General features: G+C 39.9%; 1 protein-coding gene across 1 annotated transcript; it reads left to right on the forward strand.

Annotated features, from left to right (window-relative positions):
* Positions 1-7,651: 7,651 nt before the first annotated feature.
* On the forward strand, positions 7,652-11,631 carry LOC306872741 (zinc finger BED domain-containing protein 5-like; the record flags this gene model as incomplete). Its single annotated transcript, XM_079421501.1, has 2 exons — positions 7,652-9,092; positions 11,624-11,631. The coding sequence occupies 2 exons, from the start codon at positions 7,652-7,654 to the stop codon at positions 11,629-11,631; spliced, it is 1,449 nt and encodes a 482-aa protein (XP_079277627.1).
* Positions 11,632-17,822: the final 6,191 nt, after the last annotated feature.

Genomic DNA, 17,822 nt, shown 5'->3' on the forward strand with positions numbered 1-17,822 from the left:
AAGAGGATATACACACACACACACACACACACACAGTACATATACAGTATATAGATAGATAGACAGATAGATAGATTACTTATATAGATAGATAGATAGATAGGGCCATTACTTGTGGTGTAATGCATCATATACAGTACACGTTAATTTCTTGACTCAGTGTGTTTATTGGCAGAATTACAGCCTCTCCTGGGGATGTAAATATCATTTTAACTGTTAAATCGTTATAAGTGTATGGAATTAGTTGGTGTTTCAGAGGCAGGTGAGCAAACAGGAGAAGGGACAGACACAAACGAGAGAAAGAGAAAGAGGAAAAGACAGTTAAAGCGACTGTGATCAAGAGCCAGACAAAACAGAGACGGAAAAAAAAGAGACCAATTATGGTAGCTTCCGATTCTCGTGTTACCATGGGAACCTCCCACTGGAACTTCGTGGGAAAGAGCAGTTTCACTCCCCTAGGACACGCGGACACACACGCTTATATGAATTGTGATAAAGCAACATGAACCTCTGAACTGCGCCTGTCACGCTGAGCTCTTAAGAAGGTTTTAGGAGAAAAAGATGCATCTAAGTGAAATTCTGCAGGGAATGACATGGCGAGCAAGATTACTTGACTTGAATAATTAGAACAACTAAGGAGAATTAGTGCCAAGTATTCATTATTGGGATTTCCAGCATTATAATGTAGGCTTCCTCTGAAATCTTTTTGTCACAATGACACATTTTCACAGCTCAAAGGAAAGGAAATCGTTAAGTGCTTGTACATAATAAACCCCTGGTCAAGTATGTGCAATCCTTTTGAAGTAGGTTTGTACTGTGCTACAGTGATGAAATCAACATGCATTAGAAAGAGTCGTTTATTTTTTTTATTTATGCATGTGATGTCCTCCCTGAAGCAACCTGCCGTTGCCTCATAGCTACAGAGCGTGAAAGAACAAGTGTGGACCACCCTCATTAATTATGAATTACTGCAATAGTTCCTTCCCTTTTACAGAGCTGGTATATACTCTGATGAATTACTTTGAACTAGACTGACCTTGTCCAGTTGGGATACGTTTAGGTTTATTATGACTTGAAAGGTTGGGAATCGAGAGCCTTTTTATTGCGTGACCATGCAGTGCACTCTGATTCCCAAACTAATGATTCTTATGACGCAATGCATTCCTGTGACCACGAAGGCCAATGAACTAAAATAATAGTGCTTACACAAGACAGGCAGCACTGTATTAATATTCCTAAAAACTTTCTGGTTACGAGTTCATTTTAAACTACTAAACACAAATATTAAACTTTTGAAATGAATTCTGTGCAAACCACTTTAACTGAATCATTTTAACTGAACTGAACTGTTGTGGCTTTTTGTCCATGCAGGGGTATCTTTATTAACCTTGTTAACTAAACTGAAAAAAAGTGAATTTTTTAAATACAGTATAATTGAGAGCTATCAATTTGAACATTTATTAGACTTAACTTCTAATTTAAGTGAACTTAAAACAATCATCACACGAACCCATTATAATAAATGACACATTTACCTGAGCCCTTCAGCAGAAATATACAGAAAATGAATAGTTACCAAACACTAAATTCTAAATTAAATATATGAACCCTTAAAGCTATAAAAGTTATTGATTTCCTCTTTTTTTCTTTTGTTCTTGGATTAATAGACATCACAGCAGCTGGTTATTAGCTTATTTGCCTGCTATTGCTTTAAAAACGGCTGCTGCTGAACGTGACAATCTGACATGCATCTTATTTTCTCACAACTCTCTTTACCTTTTCTGACCCACTTCAGGTCTTAAAGTCTCTACTACTGAGCGGACGAGTTGAATCTGGTGTTTTAGATGATGGAGACAGTGCTGGGGTGCCTCAGGACAGTTTTTAAATTCATTTCAGAGACATGTTCTTAAATGTGACGCATATATAACATTTTTAAGGCAGCTTTAATTGCCTTTTTGGTAACTTCATGCCTTAATTGACGGCATAACTATGACATTGCATGCACATAGTTTCTTTCGCTGTGTTTGATATGAAATGATACAAGCTACAGCGCGCTACGAGCACAGTATCTTTGCACATGTATGTATGTATGTATGTTAAAACTTTAAATTAAAATTAAAATTTTTATATCTGGAAAATATAACAATAAAAACTGATTAAAAATGTTAATACAAATATAATAGTATTTAAAAGTAATGAGGCCTTTCATATCATTAGCTGTCTGAAATAGTGAACAGGAACATGATTTGTGTCACATTAGTAATGCATAAAAGCTGTTTGATAACGTAATCAAACCAAAGGCTACTGCTATCAATTACCTTTATGTGTCTGATGTGGTAGAAAGTGAAACATAAAATGCACTATAGCATTCTGATAAATCATCTGATATGACCTTATAATTCACTCGTCCTCCTTTTCTTTGGAATCAGTTTCTGGTTCAAACATGTATGGCTGAATGAATATAATATTGCCACTTGCCATTGTGTAGCATTTACTACTTCAGTTAACAGAGTGAAAGTGGAGCAGGTAGTCCAAGCTGGTGTGAATGTGTGGAGGCGAGGCTAATTTGCATATTAATGCTTCCATGAATACTAGATGAGTTAAAGGTCTAAACTAGAGTTACATTTTAAGGCATTAAGAAATAATTTTCCTGAGGGAAAAAACATTTAAATATGTTATTGCGTTTATCAAAGATGAGTTCCTCTTCAGGAACTCGAGCTGCGTCAAACGACGCTTTGGGGAACGCCTACAGCGTAACCGGCTCTGAATACCAATCAAATCTGTCCAGAAATGGGAAGGGACGTCACGGGCGAGGTGACGTAATGACTAGCTGGTATAAAAGCACGTGCGGGGAAACCGGCATCAGCTTTCTGTCAATCAGCTAAGCGCTCTGTGTCTTGTGAGTCATATTTACCGTTGTCTGTCTGTGAATGATGTCCAAACGTGGTTGCAAAACCAAGTATGGGAGAGAGAGTGAGGCGCAATACAGGCTGTGTGTTCCTCCGTGCAAACGCTATTTGTGTGCAGAGGACACACACAGCCTGTGTGTGCTTTGCTTGGGAGTGAGGCATGCGGAGGCAGCCCTCGAGGGGGCTGACTGTCCGCACTGCGAGGGTTTTCCTCTGCATGTGCTTCGCTCCCGAAAGGCTCTTTTCTCTGGAGAAGGGTCTTTCATTAGCGCTCCCCGCGGCGCTGGCCCCGCTTCCACTGAGGTGGAGCGTAGGCGGCGTTCGTGGGGTTCGCAACGGGATCTGGCAGAGGGATCGGAGACGAGCGAGTCTCTTTCTCCGTCCTCACCTGCCGGATCCCGCGACCGCTCCCCGAGTCCGGAAGCACGCCTGGCGGTTTCTTCCCCTTGGGCAGCGGCCGCGGCGCTTCTCTTGTCTTCCTCTGAGGAGGTTGACATGGGAGGCGCCGAACGTGTCGCACCCCCTCTTTCACCCCAGTATGAGGAGCTTGTGGAGGTGATCACTCGTGCTGTAGCCAAGCTCAGTATTGACTGGCCGGCCGAGCATTCAGTTGAACCGCAGAGAGGCAAACTAGAGGAGCGTTTCCTGCGGTTCCAGACCTCACCTCCACACCGGAGCCTGCCGTTTTTTCCCGACCTCCACACTGAGGTGTCGAGGTCATGGGGAAAACCCTTCTCGGCCCGCCTCTTCGCCCTCTCACCTGGTTATTGCGGCAGTGTGATGGGGACGAGGGAGCGTGGCTACGGGGCCATGCCGCGTGTGGCGCAGACGCTGGTGAGCTATCTGTCTCCTGACGCGGCATCGTCCCTGAAGGCTCCGACCTTGCCCACCAAGCCGCTGCGTACATCATCGGCGCTGGTGGGCAAGGGGTACGCGGCAGCGGGTCTGGCTGGTTCATGCCTGCACACCATGGCGGTGTTGCAGGCATACCAGGCGGACCTGCTCAAAGATCTGGACGAGGGCGAGGGAATTTCTGCGGAGGACGTTCGTGAACTCAGTCCTCAGTCGGTGGATTGTGGATGCCATTCACATGGCTTATGAGTCTTCTGACCTCCCCTCGCCAATGGGAGTCAGGGCTCATTCCACTAGGAGTGTGGCGGCCTCCAAGGCCTTTCTCGCAGGTGTCCCTATTCAGGACATCTGCAACGCTGCGGGTTGGTCCACGCCTCTGACCTTCGTCAGGTTCTATGGCCTGGACATGCGAGCCACTCCAGGTTCTTCCGTTCTCTTGCCCTTGCTGTGCCCCTTTTTTGGACACACAGGGCAGGGGTGCGGAAGTCTGGAGCCGTTGGTATCTCATTCCCCAAAGCGTCGTTTGACGCAGCTCAAGTTCCTGAAGAGGAACGTCTTAGGTTACTTGTGTAACCCTAGTTCCTCGAGGGAACGAGACGCTGCGTCACGGAGCCACACTTCCGGCATCCCTGCCAGCGCTTGCTTCATTCTAGAAGCTGATGCCGGATTCCCCGCACGTGCTTTTATACCAGGTGGTCATTATGTCACCTCGCCCGTGACGTCCCTTCCCATTTCTAGACAGATTTGATTGGTATTCAGAGCCGGTTACGCTGTAGGCGTTCCCCAAAGCGTCGTTTGACGCAGCGTCTCGTTCCCTCGAGGAACTAGGGTTACACAAGTAACCTAAGACATTTTAAGGGAGGTCTTTGATGAAGCATAATAAACCGTAAATACCAGTGATGTTTTCATATGTGACCAGGTAATTGTGTCCCGATGTTTAGATATATTGATTCACAACATAGGGAGTGGAATGAGACCCAGCAGTTCTTTTCCAAGAAAACAGACCAATGATTCATCTTGCTCTCAGGAGCATATACAAATATTTTTCCAATAAAATTCTCTCTAGAATGAGAATGTCTCTACACCCTCTGACTAGCATTATTAGCAGGTAGCAAATCAAAGTTCATGGCCGTGTAAATGAAAACTTCCGTTTTCAATAGAAAATACATAAACACAGGAAAGAAAACTGTGAAGAAGAAAACTTTCAAACCATTTCATAATGTTTTTAATATATTTAATGTATTAAAAAACATTTAACAAAGTAATCCATTTAAAATTAGTTTTGTAGATAATTTCAGCAATATGATTTTTTTTTTAATTTGTAAACATTATAATTTATATCTTTAAGTAAATAAGTAAATAGATTTATTTAAATAGTTAATTATAATTTATTTAATAAATAATTACAATAAATAATAATAAGATTAAAGAATAATAATAATTTTAAATTTTTTGAAGATTCAAATATTTTTGGATGTTAAATTATAAGAAAAATGTATGTATATAAAGCAATGTGTATTTGTGTTAATTTATGTTCATGAGTTTGAATCTGTATGAATGTATATATACATATTTTGTTTGTTTATTGTGCGAAAGTGTAATACAACCTGAATTCCTGAAATGTTGGGAAGCTTTTTTTTTTATTATTTGAATAAAATGAAAACTAAAAGACTTTCAAATCACATGAGCCAATATTTTATTCACAATAGAGCATAGACAGCATAACAAATATTTAAACGGAGAAATTTTACAATTTATCCACTAAAAAATTTCAAATTTCAGCTCATTTCAAATTTGATGCCTGCTACGGGTCTCAAAAAAGTTGGCACAGGGGCAACAAAGGGCTGAAAAAGCAAAACATTTAGAAAAGATTCAGATGGGAGAACATCTAGCAACTAATTAAGTTAATTGACATCAGGTCTGTAACATGATTAGCTATAAAAGGGATGTCTTACAGTCTTAAAGATGGGCAGAGGCTCTCCAATCTGTGAAAGAGTACGTAAAAAGATTGTGGAATAAAACAACATTCCTCAACGTCAAATTGCAAAGGCTTTGCAAATCATATTTTATAGTTTAGTACAGTAAAAAAAACACATTTAACCATTAACAGCCGCCTATATATGCAGCAAAAAGGCACTGTCGCATTGTGTGTTGAGTCTCTTCCACGGCTAACAGAACACACGCCGTGTGCTGAGTGTCCTGACAATAGCAAAGCTCTGATTCTGCATTTAATTTACCTAAACCTGTACCTTAATCTTCAATATTCATACGCTTCCTCCATTTCCTTCAGTAAATGCAAATCCACTTTTTATTATATTACTGATAACATGCCTTTATTAGCATAACGTGCCTCGACAACATAGACTTTTGCCAGATGTGACTCTGTATACAAACAGGATATGCCATAAACACAAAACAATATTCTCCTCTGCTTTTAAAATTGAGTTGAGGTTGTCAAAATATCCTCTATGTTCTCCAAATAAAACCCCAACTCAAACTGACGCAGTGAAGCCATTTCAAATGTGTGTGTGCCTTACAATAGTTTATAAAAGTGCTTACTATGGCACTACTTTCCTCACTGCAGTAAGTCACGATTCTTAGAGGGGGATTTAACCAGACTTCAGTGTTTTGTTGATGCAAACTCACTTGCAATCCCAGAAAAGCAAGATATCACATACACTTTGTGCTCCCATATATCATGCTGCATTGCAGTAACACTCCTAATGCGGACCCAAAGGTTTGGGACGTCACACACATATATGCACCCTTCATCAGAGGACAGCGGGACAAAGGAACGCCCCTCAAACTTGCTCTGGCACTCAGGGGTCAGGCTAGAGTGGGCTGATAGATGGGACTGGGCAAGCGGATAGCGATCACATCTGTCATACGCACACCCATTAGACACAGTACACACCCACACACACAATCACACACACATTTCGTAATCACATCAAAAGCACATTAGAGAGCATAACAACTGAAAATAGAAGGTAAAGAGAGACTGTTGAAACTGAGAAGGATATGAATTCACTTACTCTATTATGAGTGAGAAAATGATGAGGGTGCTCAATTTTTAAACTGGTTCTTAAATAATGAGAGTAAATTAAAAGAACCTAAATAGGACTAAAATGACTGCATATATTCAGAGAAACACACATTCATGCAATGTCTGAACATGTATGTGTTCTGTTTACTCAAAGAGTTGTTCTAGTGTAAGTAAAAATCCTCTCAATAACAGTGAGTAAATAATTCAGACAGACTGCATGAGAGAGAGAGAGGGAGAGAGAGAGAGAGAGAGAGAGAGAAGTGGAAGAGAGTATTTTGCTGTCATCAGGTCATGAAGCAAAATGGTACTGTACAACCGTTACTAGGGAAATTCAACGATTCTGGCTACCTGTATTTCTGAATAATATGGAGCCCCTAAAGCAGGGCTATTCAATTGGCGGCCCGCGGGCCACATGCGGCCCGGAAGCAATCTCCAAATGGCCCAGCCCATGGTCCCGCCAAAAACGCACATCCCTATGTAAATTCATACAGTAGTACAGACCACGTAACCTAGCAACACGCAAACAATGCAGAGCGTGCCGGTAGTAGCCTAGATTACTATCAATATGTCTTTCTCAACACTGAAACGTAAAATTGCCAATGAAAACCGTCAGTTTAACCCTGCCTGGACTGACAAATACTTGTTTATTTTACCGCCACATCCAAATGCCAAACCGATGTGTTTAATTTGTAATGAGTGCGTTGCAGTACTTAAAGATTACAATTTGCGGAGGCACCACGTTGAGAAACACCAGATTTTCCACACCAATTTTCCAGAGAGATCTCAAGAGAGGGCAGCAAAAGTGCAGAGTTTGATTGCATCTTACAACCGGAGCAGTACTACCATGGTGCGGTCATTCACAGCCCAAGAGAGAGCTACCGCAGCATCCCTTCGTGTTTCCTGGATATTGGCAAAAAAGAAAAGGCCATTCACAGACTCTGAAACCGTGAAGGACTGTATGCTGGCCGTCGTGGATGAGGTGATAAATGATGATAAAATTAAAACGAGCGTGGCATCTGCTATAAAAAACGTACCCCTCTCAGATACTTCCAACATTCGTAGGGTTGAAATTCTTGCTGCAGATGTGTATGAAACGCTGTTAGGAGATCTGAGGAAAGCTGATACTATGTCTATAGCAGTAGATGAGTCCACAGACAAAACTGATACTGCTCAGTTGTGCATATATGTCCGTTTTTTTGACAGCAAATGCTTCAGAGAGGAGCTGCTCTGCCTACTGCCGTTAGAAGGACACACAACGGGCGATATAGTCTTTGGGAAAATTTCCGCTTTTTTTAAAGACAATGGTCTGGATATGTCGCGTGTGTGCATGCTTGTGACAGATGGGGCTCCATCCATGACAGGGAAAGTGAATGGTTTGGCAGCACGTTGGTCCGCAGTTGCACCTCAGTTGATCTCCTTACACTGCATTGTGCATCAGGCGGTGTTGTGCGCAAAACTAAGCGGGGCGCTCAAAACGACAATGGACAACGTGATGGCTACAATTAATTTTATTCGCTCTACATCAAGCCTCCAACACCGCTTGTTCCGCATGCTGCTGTCAGAAATGTCTGCTGAGCACCACGACCTGCTTTTGCATAATGACGTGAGGTGGCTGTCCAAAGGCAAAGCACTGGAGCGTTTCTGTGGTCTCAGAGAGGAGATCATAACTTTCCTCCGCAGCAGCAAGCAAAAAAAGGCAGAAACGCACTTGAGTCGCATACTGGACGACAACTTCATGGCCGATGCCTGCTTTCTGAGCGACATATTCAAACACTTGAATGATCTCAATTTGGCACTACAAGGCAGAGACAAAACTGTCATCGACCTTGTGGAACAGATGCGCGCATTCCCAGTTAAACTGGACCTTTTCGCAACTGATTTGAGCACAGGCCGAATGCTGCATTTTCCGACACTCCGCAAATTCATCTCATCCCCCGCACAAATCACGGATGTGATGACAGATTTCATTGCAAGGCTGAAAATGAACTTTGCTGGTCGATTGGATGGACGTGTTCTTCCCTCAGAGGTGGCCGTTTTTGTTAGAGACCCGTTCACTGTTGCAATAGAAGGGGACTTATCAGCCAGAGCAAAGCAAGTGGTTCCTTCCATTGACGAGGGGAAATTCACACTCGAACTTGTTGACATGCAGTCATCTGTAACCATGGCACAGGAGCTTTGCACTAACGGGCCTACAATGTTTTGGACTAATGTCAACGTACATCAGTTCCCTAACATTAAGAAAGTAGCGATCGTCATGCTCAGTATGTTTGGATCAACATACACATGTGAGTCAAGTTTTTCACACATGAACTCCATAAAGAGCAACTATCGTTGCTCCCTGACTGACAGTACTCTCCACCAATGCCTTCGGATTGCATTGACAACTTACGAGCCTAAAGTCACTGCTCTCGTTCAAAACAAAAAATGTCACTTTTCCCACTAAATCAGCTGGGTAACTGTAGCCTACATCAATATAATGTTGGATGTGTAACAAAGGCATGCCTAATCACAAATGTGGTGATTTAAAATATGTTCCCTCAGTATGTGCAGTAGTCCACCTTGTATTCATGTGTTAGTTATAGCCTAGTCGTGAATACTGTGCACTTTTTATTTTATGCACTTTGAGATGTTCCTGGGTCAAATGTGAGTAAGATGTTTATTTTGTTTCAAAAGGATGTTTTGAATGTTATTGCTTATCTAACGTACTACTGTGCACTATTTTGTTTTATGCACTTTGTGATCAGATAGGTCAGATATGTAGCCTAGGTAGGCCTAGGCAAGAGGTGCCTAGGTCAGTTTTTTTTTTTTTTTTTTGTAAGTGGAAAAAGTAGGGGCTACCTCAGATTCTGTTCAGTTAACTCTTTTGTTGTATTTTTATGCACCTTTTGATGTGCAAACTGACCAAAGTTAAAAGAGAAACAATGAATAAACCTTACATGCATTCAATAAATTTGTTTGTGTTGGTGTTAAAATGTGTCATTACGAGTTGCTTCGCTGCTGAAATAACTGGCCCAGCTAACCTTCTTGGTTTGAAAATCTGGCCCAACTGAATTTGTAATTGAATAGCCCTGCCCTAAAGGGACATGATAATAGAAAAAAAATGGCTCAATCGCTATGCAAAACTTTTGTGATGGAAATAATTTTAGGTGGGAGGAAAACTACTTTTCAGTGCTTTTTAAGCAAACGCAAAGTTTTTCAAGAGATCGCAAATGTTTTGTAAGAGAATGCAATATTTTTTCGAAAGAATGCAAATATTTTGGGACAACAACACTTTTGCAAGAAAAGCAATGTTTCTCAAGGGAAAGCAATACTTCCGCGAGGGAATGCAAATGTTTCACAAGAGAGCGTGATACTTTAGTGAGAGAATGCACAGATTTTCAGGGAAACACAATACTTTTTCTAAAGCGCAATCTTTTTGCATAAGAATGCACAGTTTCTCTGGAAATGTATACTTTTATGAGAGAATGCAAATGTTTTGTGAGACAATGCAAAGTTGCTCAGGGGAACACGAGAGAATGCAACTGAAACTGAAATATAGATTTTCCTCATCTCATATTTTTCCATCGCAATGTCCCATTAGAAATTCTGTAGAACTGTAGCAGAAGGAGCTGAGTGTTGGCAACTTGGCAACTGAAACAAAATATTTAAGCTGAAGGACTAAAATTATTAAAACTGAAGTTAAATAAATTAAAGGTTGAAAATTAAACCTAATAAAAATGACAAAAGCACATAAAATTTAAAACAAACGAAAATTAAAAAATAAAAGCTAATATATTAGCTTATATTATACTAAAATAACACTGGAACCAGACGACGGTGTAATTTATATATCGATCCATATCTTATAAAATAAACATTCTGAAAAAAACAAACAAAAGGGTTTTATGGTCTGATGGCATTGGAGAATTTTTACTTTAGTTCTTAGAGAAACATATGTATTGGTGCAGTAAAGAACCAGGAAATGAATAAAGCGATCTGAAGAACCCAGTGTTCAAAGTGAGCCAGTACACACTCAGTACCAGCAGTTATGTGCTGTTTTTCTGCAGCACTAGAAATTATTCTTGCATAGCAGCAGCTCACATGAAATGTTGGTACTTTCTGCTGTCCTTAGTGGACAAGACAGTGTGCCCTCTCGCTCTCATTAGACCATTAGAGAGGCTGTGAGTCTCACAAGCCAGCCAATGCTTTGACTACCACCATTAAATCTGGTACAAACTGTAGCTCATTCTGTTCAAGAACTTTCCTTTCAGATATGAGAGGGTCACGTGATCAACATGCTAATTTGACAATTTTTTCAGACGTTTCGGAGCAGGTAACTGTAGGTCAGCAAATATGCAGGAGGCTTGTGATCATGTGACTAGAAGTGCTTTGCACCCAAAACACAGAGGAAGAGGCATTTTAAAGGCGTTTAAAACTTCCATGGTGCAAACAAGTCTCAGTTCAAATTAACATATTTTGTATGTGCACACCAAATGTGTGTGTGTGCGAGATGAAAAAGGAGAGAAATCTGGCTGATATTGGGGAGTTAATTAAATTGTGTGAGTAAATGTCACACAGTATTAGAGACAAGCTGCTCTTTCTGTCATCCACACACACACTCACAATTAGATATGAACTCCGGGAGGTTTATTAAAGCAGGAGACTGAAGCAGAGAGACATGCTGACAATAACATGCACACATGCGCACAGGCATACGCACACACTATTTCTCCAATGCAAATCACTGGAAAACATCTGATAGAATCTTCATGATAAAGATCTCAGTTGTGTTTTGTTTAAGGATCAGCTTTGTCTCATGTGTTTCTCTTACATGCAGTACAGTAAGAGAATATAGCTATAAATGAATGTGGATAATATAACTTATATCGCTTGAGTAATTCAATGAGAAATATTTGAGTTCATACTGATGTTGATGGTAGATTTTGGTATCCTGCTGGCAAATCTGAGGACAGTGTGAGACATTGTTCAGATCTCATCTCAAATGTGTTGATTCTTGGGATTTTTCAGTCAAAAATGAAAATTCTGTCATCATTTATTCCCCCTCATGTTGTTCCAAACCCATATGCTGTTTTTTTTCAGGGGTCCACTATGACCACGTCTGCCAAGCTCCAAAAAGTATGAGAAACAGACCGAAATGTAGTGTGTGTGAGAAAAACGAAAGCCCAGTGCTGTTTTGGTATTAGCGATGTTGACATGCCATTTTTGTATCTGGATGCAAATGCTATTAAGCTTCAGCTGAACAATTTTCAATGAGTAATGAGTTAAATTTTGCTCTGTTCCTACTGTAGCGAAATCATATTAAATATATCATAATATATCAAATATAAGACCTTAAAACATCTTAACAGTATGTCCAAACATAACCCATACAATCTTAAAATAAATCATGCTCATTCAAAAATATGGAAATAAAATATGCATCATTCAGCCATATAAAAGATGTACAATATAAAGTAAAATATAAACATCATAGTATCATTATTCATAACAGTATATCACAGAGAATCACTTGCATAAATGTGCAGTATTCATTGATTGTGAAGTGCTCTGAAACTGTCAGCCTGCATTAAAAAGTCCCACTTTAGTATTTTGAAAACTCACATTTATTTAAGGAAATGAATCATAGCCTTTTGAAGTTTAACAGTCACATTGGGCTTTTATCTTAAATTGTGTAACAAAAGTCTTAATTATTATTATAAGAGGTCTTAAATTTGGGGCTAATGAAAAATATGTCCCTGTGGCATTTTGCGGCAGTTTTAAAGTACAATGTCCAGTTCATGGTGTGTTCAATTTTCTCTAAAACAGATAAACATGACTGTGCCAACATTTTATTACACTGTTTCATGCATATATCAAGTCAGTTCTGAAAATCAAATCAGTGAGTGGTGCTAAAAGGTTAATGCTTTATCACATTAAAAAATAACATACCATCTACACTAAACCTTACCCTAAACCTAACCCATGGTGTTAAAAAAAAATGATAGCAAAAAAAGTTTGCTAAACAAGTATTTGCTTAAGTATGTTTTATCTTGTTTTTACATGACCTCTTCCAGGAATTGTGCTTGAAGTCATTTTGGTAAAAGGTAAAAATATTTTGAGGTGATAACAGTATTGTGCAAAGAATCGTGCAAGTGATTCTGTTTATGAAGCGATTGATCATCTACTCCTATAATCATAATTTACATGAAAAGGGGTAAAAGTGATTGGTGTGTTACTGCTGCTAGTGTTCAAGAACTGTGTGCAATTGCTCGCCATCTCAGTGTTGTCTTAAAGAAGAAGTTGAACTCATTTGTATTTGTTCTTTCCTCTTTATGTGACATTAATGTCACAAGTTATTGTATAAGGAAACTATTGATCAAATATGGTGGGATTTTCTCACAGATACATTAATATAAAGGATTGTCCATGAGAAACCACTATAGGCAAAGAAAAAGAAGCCTTCTAAATTCAGTTTGTCTTTTATGAATCCATCTTTGTCACTTTCATGAGAGCTGTATAAATCGCAGAGCTGAAGCTACAATTTTATGCACAAAACAGTTACAGACTGTTCTGATAGAGAGTTGTTTGCTAATCCATCAGTACCTCATTTGAACATTAAAATGCAGGAGGGCTTCGGCTAATTTCGCTTCAACGGTGTACTGTGGGCTTAGATGGGATTTGTGGGTGACATTAGTGAGGACAGAGTAAAGGACAATGCTCAAGGACTGTGAATTCGAAAGATGACATTGCACATAACCTGAGTCCAACTGCTGGCCGAGTGTGCAAATAAATGCAACAAAGATTCAAAGAGGAAAGTGAAAGTCGATCGAAAGTCTGGTACACCACAGGGCCAAAACTGAATGTCCCCTAGGAAATATTCATTCAGGAGTGTGACAAGCGCTTTAGTCTGGAGATATTTGACAGGCAGAATGATGAATGTCACTCACGGCAAATGTCTAACTTAACATCAACATCAGAATGACCTGTTACTTGCCACAACTAGACTGTCTGCAATTGATTATATTAAAGATAATATTATAATAGTATTATAAATGGTGACTTTTATAGGGACGAGGGAGCCCGGTGGAGCTGGTGGAATGATGGGTCACGGTGGAGACGAGGGAGCCATGAGCCGAGGAGTCGATGGGTCGGAGGGCTGAGGTGGTGTCCGGGTCTCGAAGGCTGGAGGCGGAGAGTGGGGATCCTCCAACCCCGAGGTAGCTGGTAACAGGAAGTCCCGAAGCACAACCGACCCACTGGACATAGCGTGCTGAGGGGCCTTCCTGAGGCAGCCGAGACAGGGCTGATGGACTGGCTGATACAAAGGAGGAGGAGGGAGTGGGAGACTCCTTGAGACTTTCATTGAGGAGTTGGCTGAGGAGGGCGTACTGGGCGGAACCAGCGGGAAAGGGAGAAGCCAGAATTCCTCCTCACTCAAACAGTCCAATAGATTAGATTCCAGCAACAGCTCACCCTCAGTGGTAGGAGCGTGAGCGGGATTATCCTCCATTCCCTCAATTTCCACAATGATTCCCATGCACAGTGTTGCTGGCTCACACACCTGGTCAGTCGCGTTCTTGAGTCCTGGCTCCGGGGCGATGAGAGGCTCTGTCACTTTAAATGGTGTTGGCGCTGTAATCGCGGCCGGCTCGAGCTCTGCGGCGGGCTCTGGCGAACACTCCGTGCAGCGAGATGGTGAGGGCTGGCTGGGCTCTGGATCGGGAGTGGGGCTGGAGTTGTCCTCGGCAGGGCAGACGGAGGAAAAAAAAGTCCATTATTCTCCAGCACCCACTCCACACAAGTGACGAAATTCTCCTTTGGACCACACGCTGGCAGGCGTGCCTTACACTGCTCGCTCAGGCTGGTGACGTAGAAAATACAGAGCGAGTGGTCTGGGAAGCGAGTAAGGCACACCAGATCGATAAAGTCCCTAGTGTGGTCTTCCAGTGGACGGTCCTGCTGCTCCATAGAGGGAGAGGGATGAAAGAAACAAAAACAAAAAGTACGCCGCTAAATATACTCAGCTTTGAGGGTCCGCTATTCTGTTACGGGTGCTATGCTATAAAAGCGAACGACGAAGAAAGTTTTCAAATGATAGTCTTTTAATAATAATTATCAGAAGAAACAGATGAAATCCAGGAGCATGGGGTGGCATAACATATAATGCAAACGATAGTGGACAAAGGAATCAGGGGGGAACATAGGACTTCTAAACAGTGAACGTAATCAGGAAGAACAGAAACAGGTGGAGTAATTGATCAAAAACCATGGCAACTAATAAGGGAACACATAAACGAGAACAGGGCAACTAAACCAAAACAGACCATGACATATACAGTTGGGCAAAAAAGTATTTAGTCAGCCACCAATTGTGCAAGTTCTCCCACTTAAAAAGATGAGAGAGGCCTGTAATTTTCATCATAGGTACACTTCAACTATGAGAGACAGAATGGGGGGAAAGAATCTCAACTGTATAGCACATATAAAATGAGCTTCGCCGGAAGATTAAGAGCTGGCTTATCTTTATCTGGAAGTTCTAAATAGCGCTCCGTGCATATGGTTAATTGTAAGATAAAAAGTTGCATTACCTTTTTTTTTTTTTTTTTTTTTGGGAAACGGGCTTCCATATGTTTCTCATAAACAAGAGTTCAAATGGAAACTTACACTTAGGTGTCTTGCAAAATAATTAATTTCTTGTGAGAAAAAGACCCTCACAAGACCTCTAGAATTTCAGAAGACATTTGAACAATGTCTAAAATTAGACTAATATCTAATATTAGATATATGAACTCAAATATACTCATCAAATACATCAATGCTCTTTATTTTGATGCCAGAAAACGTTTTTTAAAAGGTTTGAATTTTTTGTGATGTCAAGAAACACTGATGGCTTAACTCATGAATATTTATTATGCAAACTTACAGCTAGGCAACCTGTCTAGTCAAGGTACCAATTAATATTCATTATTTTGGTTCAGCAACACTAGACTATGGTCACACTGTATTTCAACAACTGCTTCATTTTTAGATACAAAATTGATAAAGCATAATTGAGTACTCTGATAAAGTTAAAATTTGAACATAACTGGAAAAATAATAGTTGTTTCCAAACAGGTTTCCCAAACATGTTATTTCTACATTATTTCTATGCTATTTTATAATATTGTGAATCATCTTTTATTCATTTATTTTTTTTCCAGGTTTTTTATATTATTTTTTAACATTTTAGTACTTTTATGTGCCTTTGTGTTTTTTTTTTTTATATTTAATTTATTTTTGTTTCAGTTTTAGTAATTTTAGTACTTAATTTTATTTTACTTTACACTCTCTCCCGTCTGCCAATGCTCATATATACAGTTAGCCACGCCCCAAACTCATAGTTGAGGCAGGAATGAACATGGAAATCCACATTCCAAATGACTGACTTGTTTCTGCACATTTAAGTGGGATAGAAGGTAATTTAACATTTAAAATGGTCCTAAGCAACCTCTGAGCACTGAACTTTTCCTCTGGGCAGAGTCAGACACACACTCACAGGACATTCTCTGACTCATAATTTCAGCATCATCAGCAGTTATCGTCCTTTCACCCTGACACTGAACCTCAGGATGTGCCGTAACCCCCCAGTATGACTAATGATGCTGTATGTTAGCATATGGAGAGCATGACTGCAGGTGAGTGAGTGTGAGCTGGACAGGGAGGAGGTAAGGAAGAAGACTGTTTGTATTTAATAAGACAGAGTGCCTCTCTTCATAAAGAGTAGAATGACTGATGAATGGCTGAACGGCTGCCATTCATTCCAACTTGGAACCCTCCACAAGGACATCGCTATGGAAACTCTCCTTTCCTCCCTCACTCCACTCTTGTACGTCCATCATCCTCATCTTTTTATTCAAACGCCGCTTTCATCAGTAAAATTTTATTTCGTAACTTTGGCCAGATAGCAGATGTTTTTCCAGCACACAATCTATCCGTCCATCCATGTGTAGGCTATTAAGCTTTTAGCAGAAACTTGGCACTTTGCATATAGATGCACATAGTTATACTAAAACACCTCACCACACACACACATACTTTCTCTGTTCAAAGGGGTCAAATCATGATTTTCCTTGATCTTTCATAAAACAGAGCTCAATGTACTATGTAGGCTAAACGTGCTCTAGCTTTCCTGCTCGTCTCATTAGTATTCATAGGTATTCTTATGTAAGGTGTTCATCTAGCACACATGGGTGAATCTCATGAAACCTGTCAAGAACCTGTCTGGGTCACATTTTGCCCCTAAAATCCAAAGACAGAAGTTTCTTTTAGCTAATATGATCATATATTTTCTATTTTTTGGGGTGGGTGATATTTCTGCGTGAGATTACATAACCATACACTGCCATTCAAAAGTCTGGTGTCAGTAATATTTTTGAAAGAAGCCACTGAGGCTGCATTTATTAGTAGTAAAAACAGTAATAACGTGAAATATTTTTACCATCTAAAGTAACTGGTTTCTTTTTAAATATATTTTAAAATGTAAATTATGTCTGTGTTGTCAAAGCTGAATTTTCAGCATCACTGTATCACTTTTTTATATGATCTTTTTTATATTAACTTTTTATATTATCATTGTTAAAACATTGCTGCTTTTTATTTTATTTTATTTTAGGAGTATGTGATGAATAGAAAGTTTAAAAGAATAGCATTTTTCATAACAATTTAAAAGCCCTTATCGTCACTTTTCATCAGTTTAATGCTTCCTTGCAAATAAAAGTACATTTCTAAGCAACATAAAGTAAAAAAAAGTACTAACCCTTTTGAACAGTATTCTTTCTCTTTTTTTTCCAATTTAACAGCATTTAGAAAGAGGACAGATAATTCATATAAGTTTGTTAATCTCTCAAGTTGTATATATGTAAAACACACAGCAGAAGCAGTTCACATTGACGGAAAACCCACATCACATTTTGGACGCAAAAAAGTTAGCCATTCATGACAAACAAAGTTTACAAAAAGATCAGAGATGAAAGTGGTCATATGAAACTAAACAACAA

Source organism: Barbus barbus (genome assembly GCF_936440315.1).
Source record: "Barbus barbus genome assembly, chromosome: 7".
Classification (NCBI taxonomy): Eukaryota; Metazoa; Chordata; class Actinopteri; order Cypriniformes; family Cyprinidae; genus Barbus; species Barbus barbus.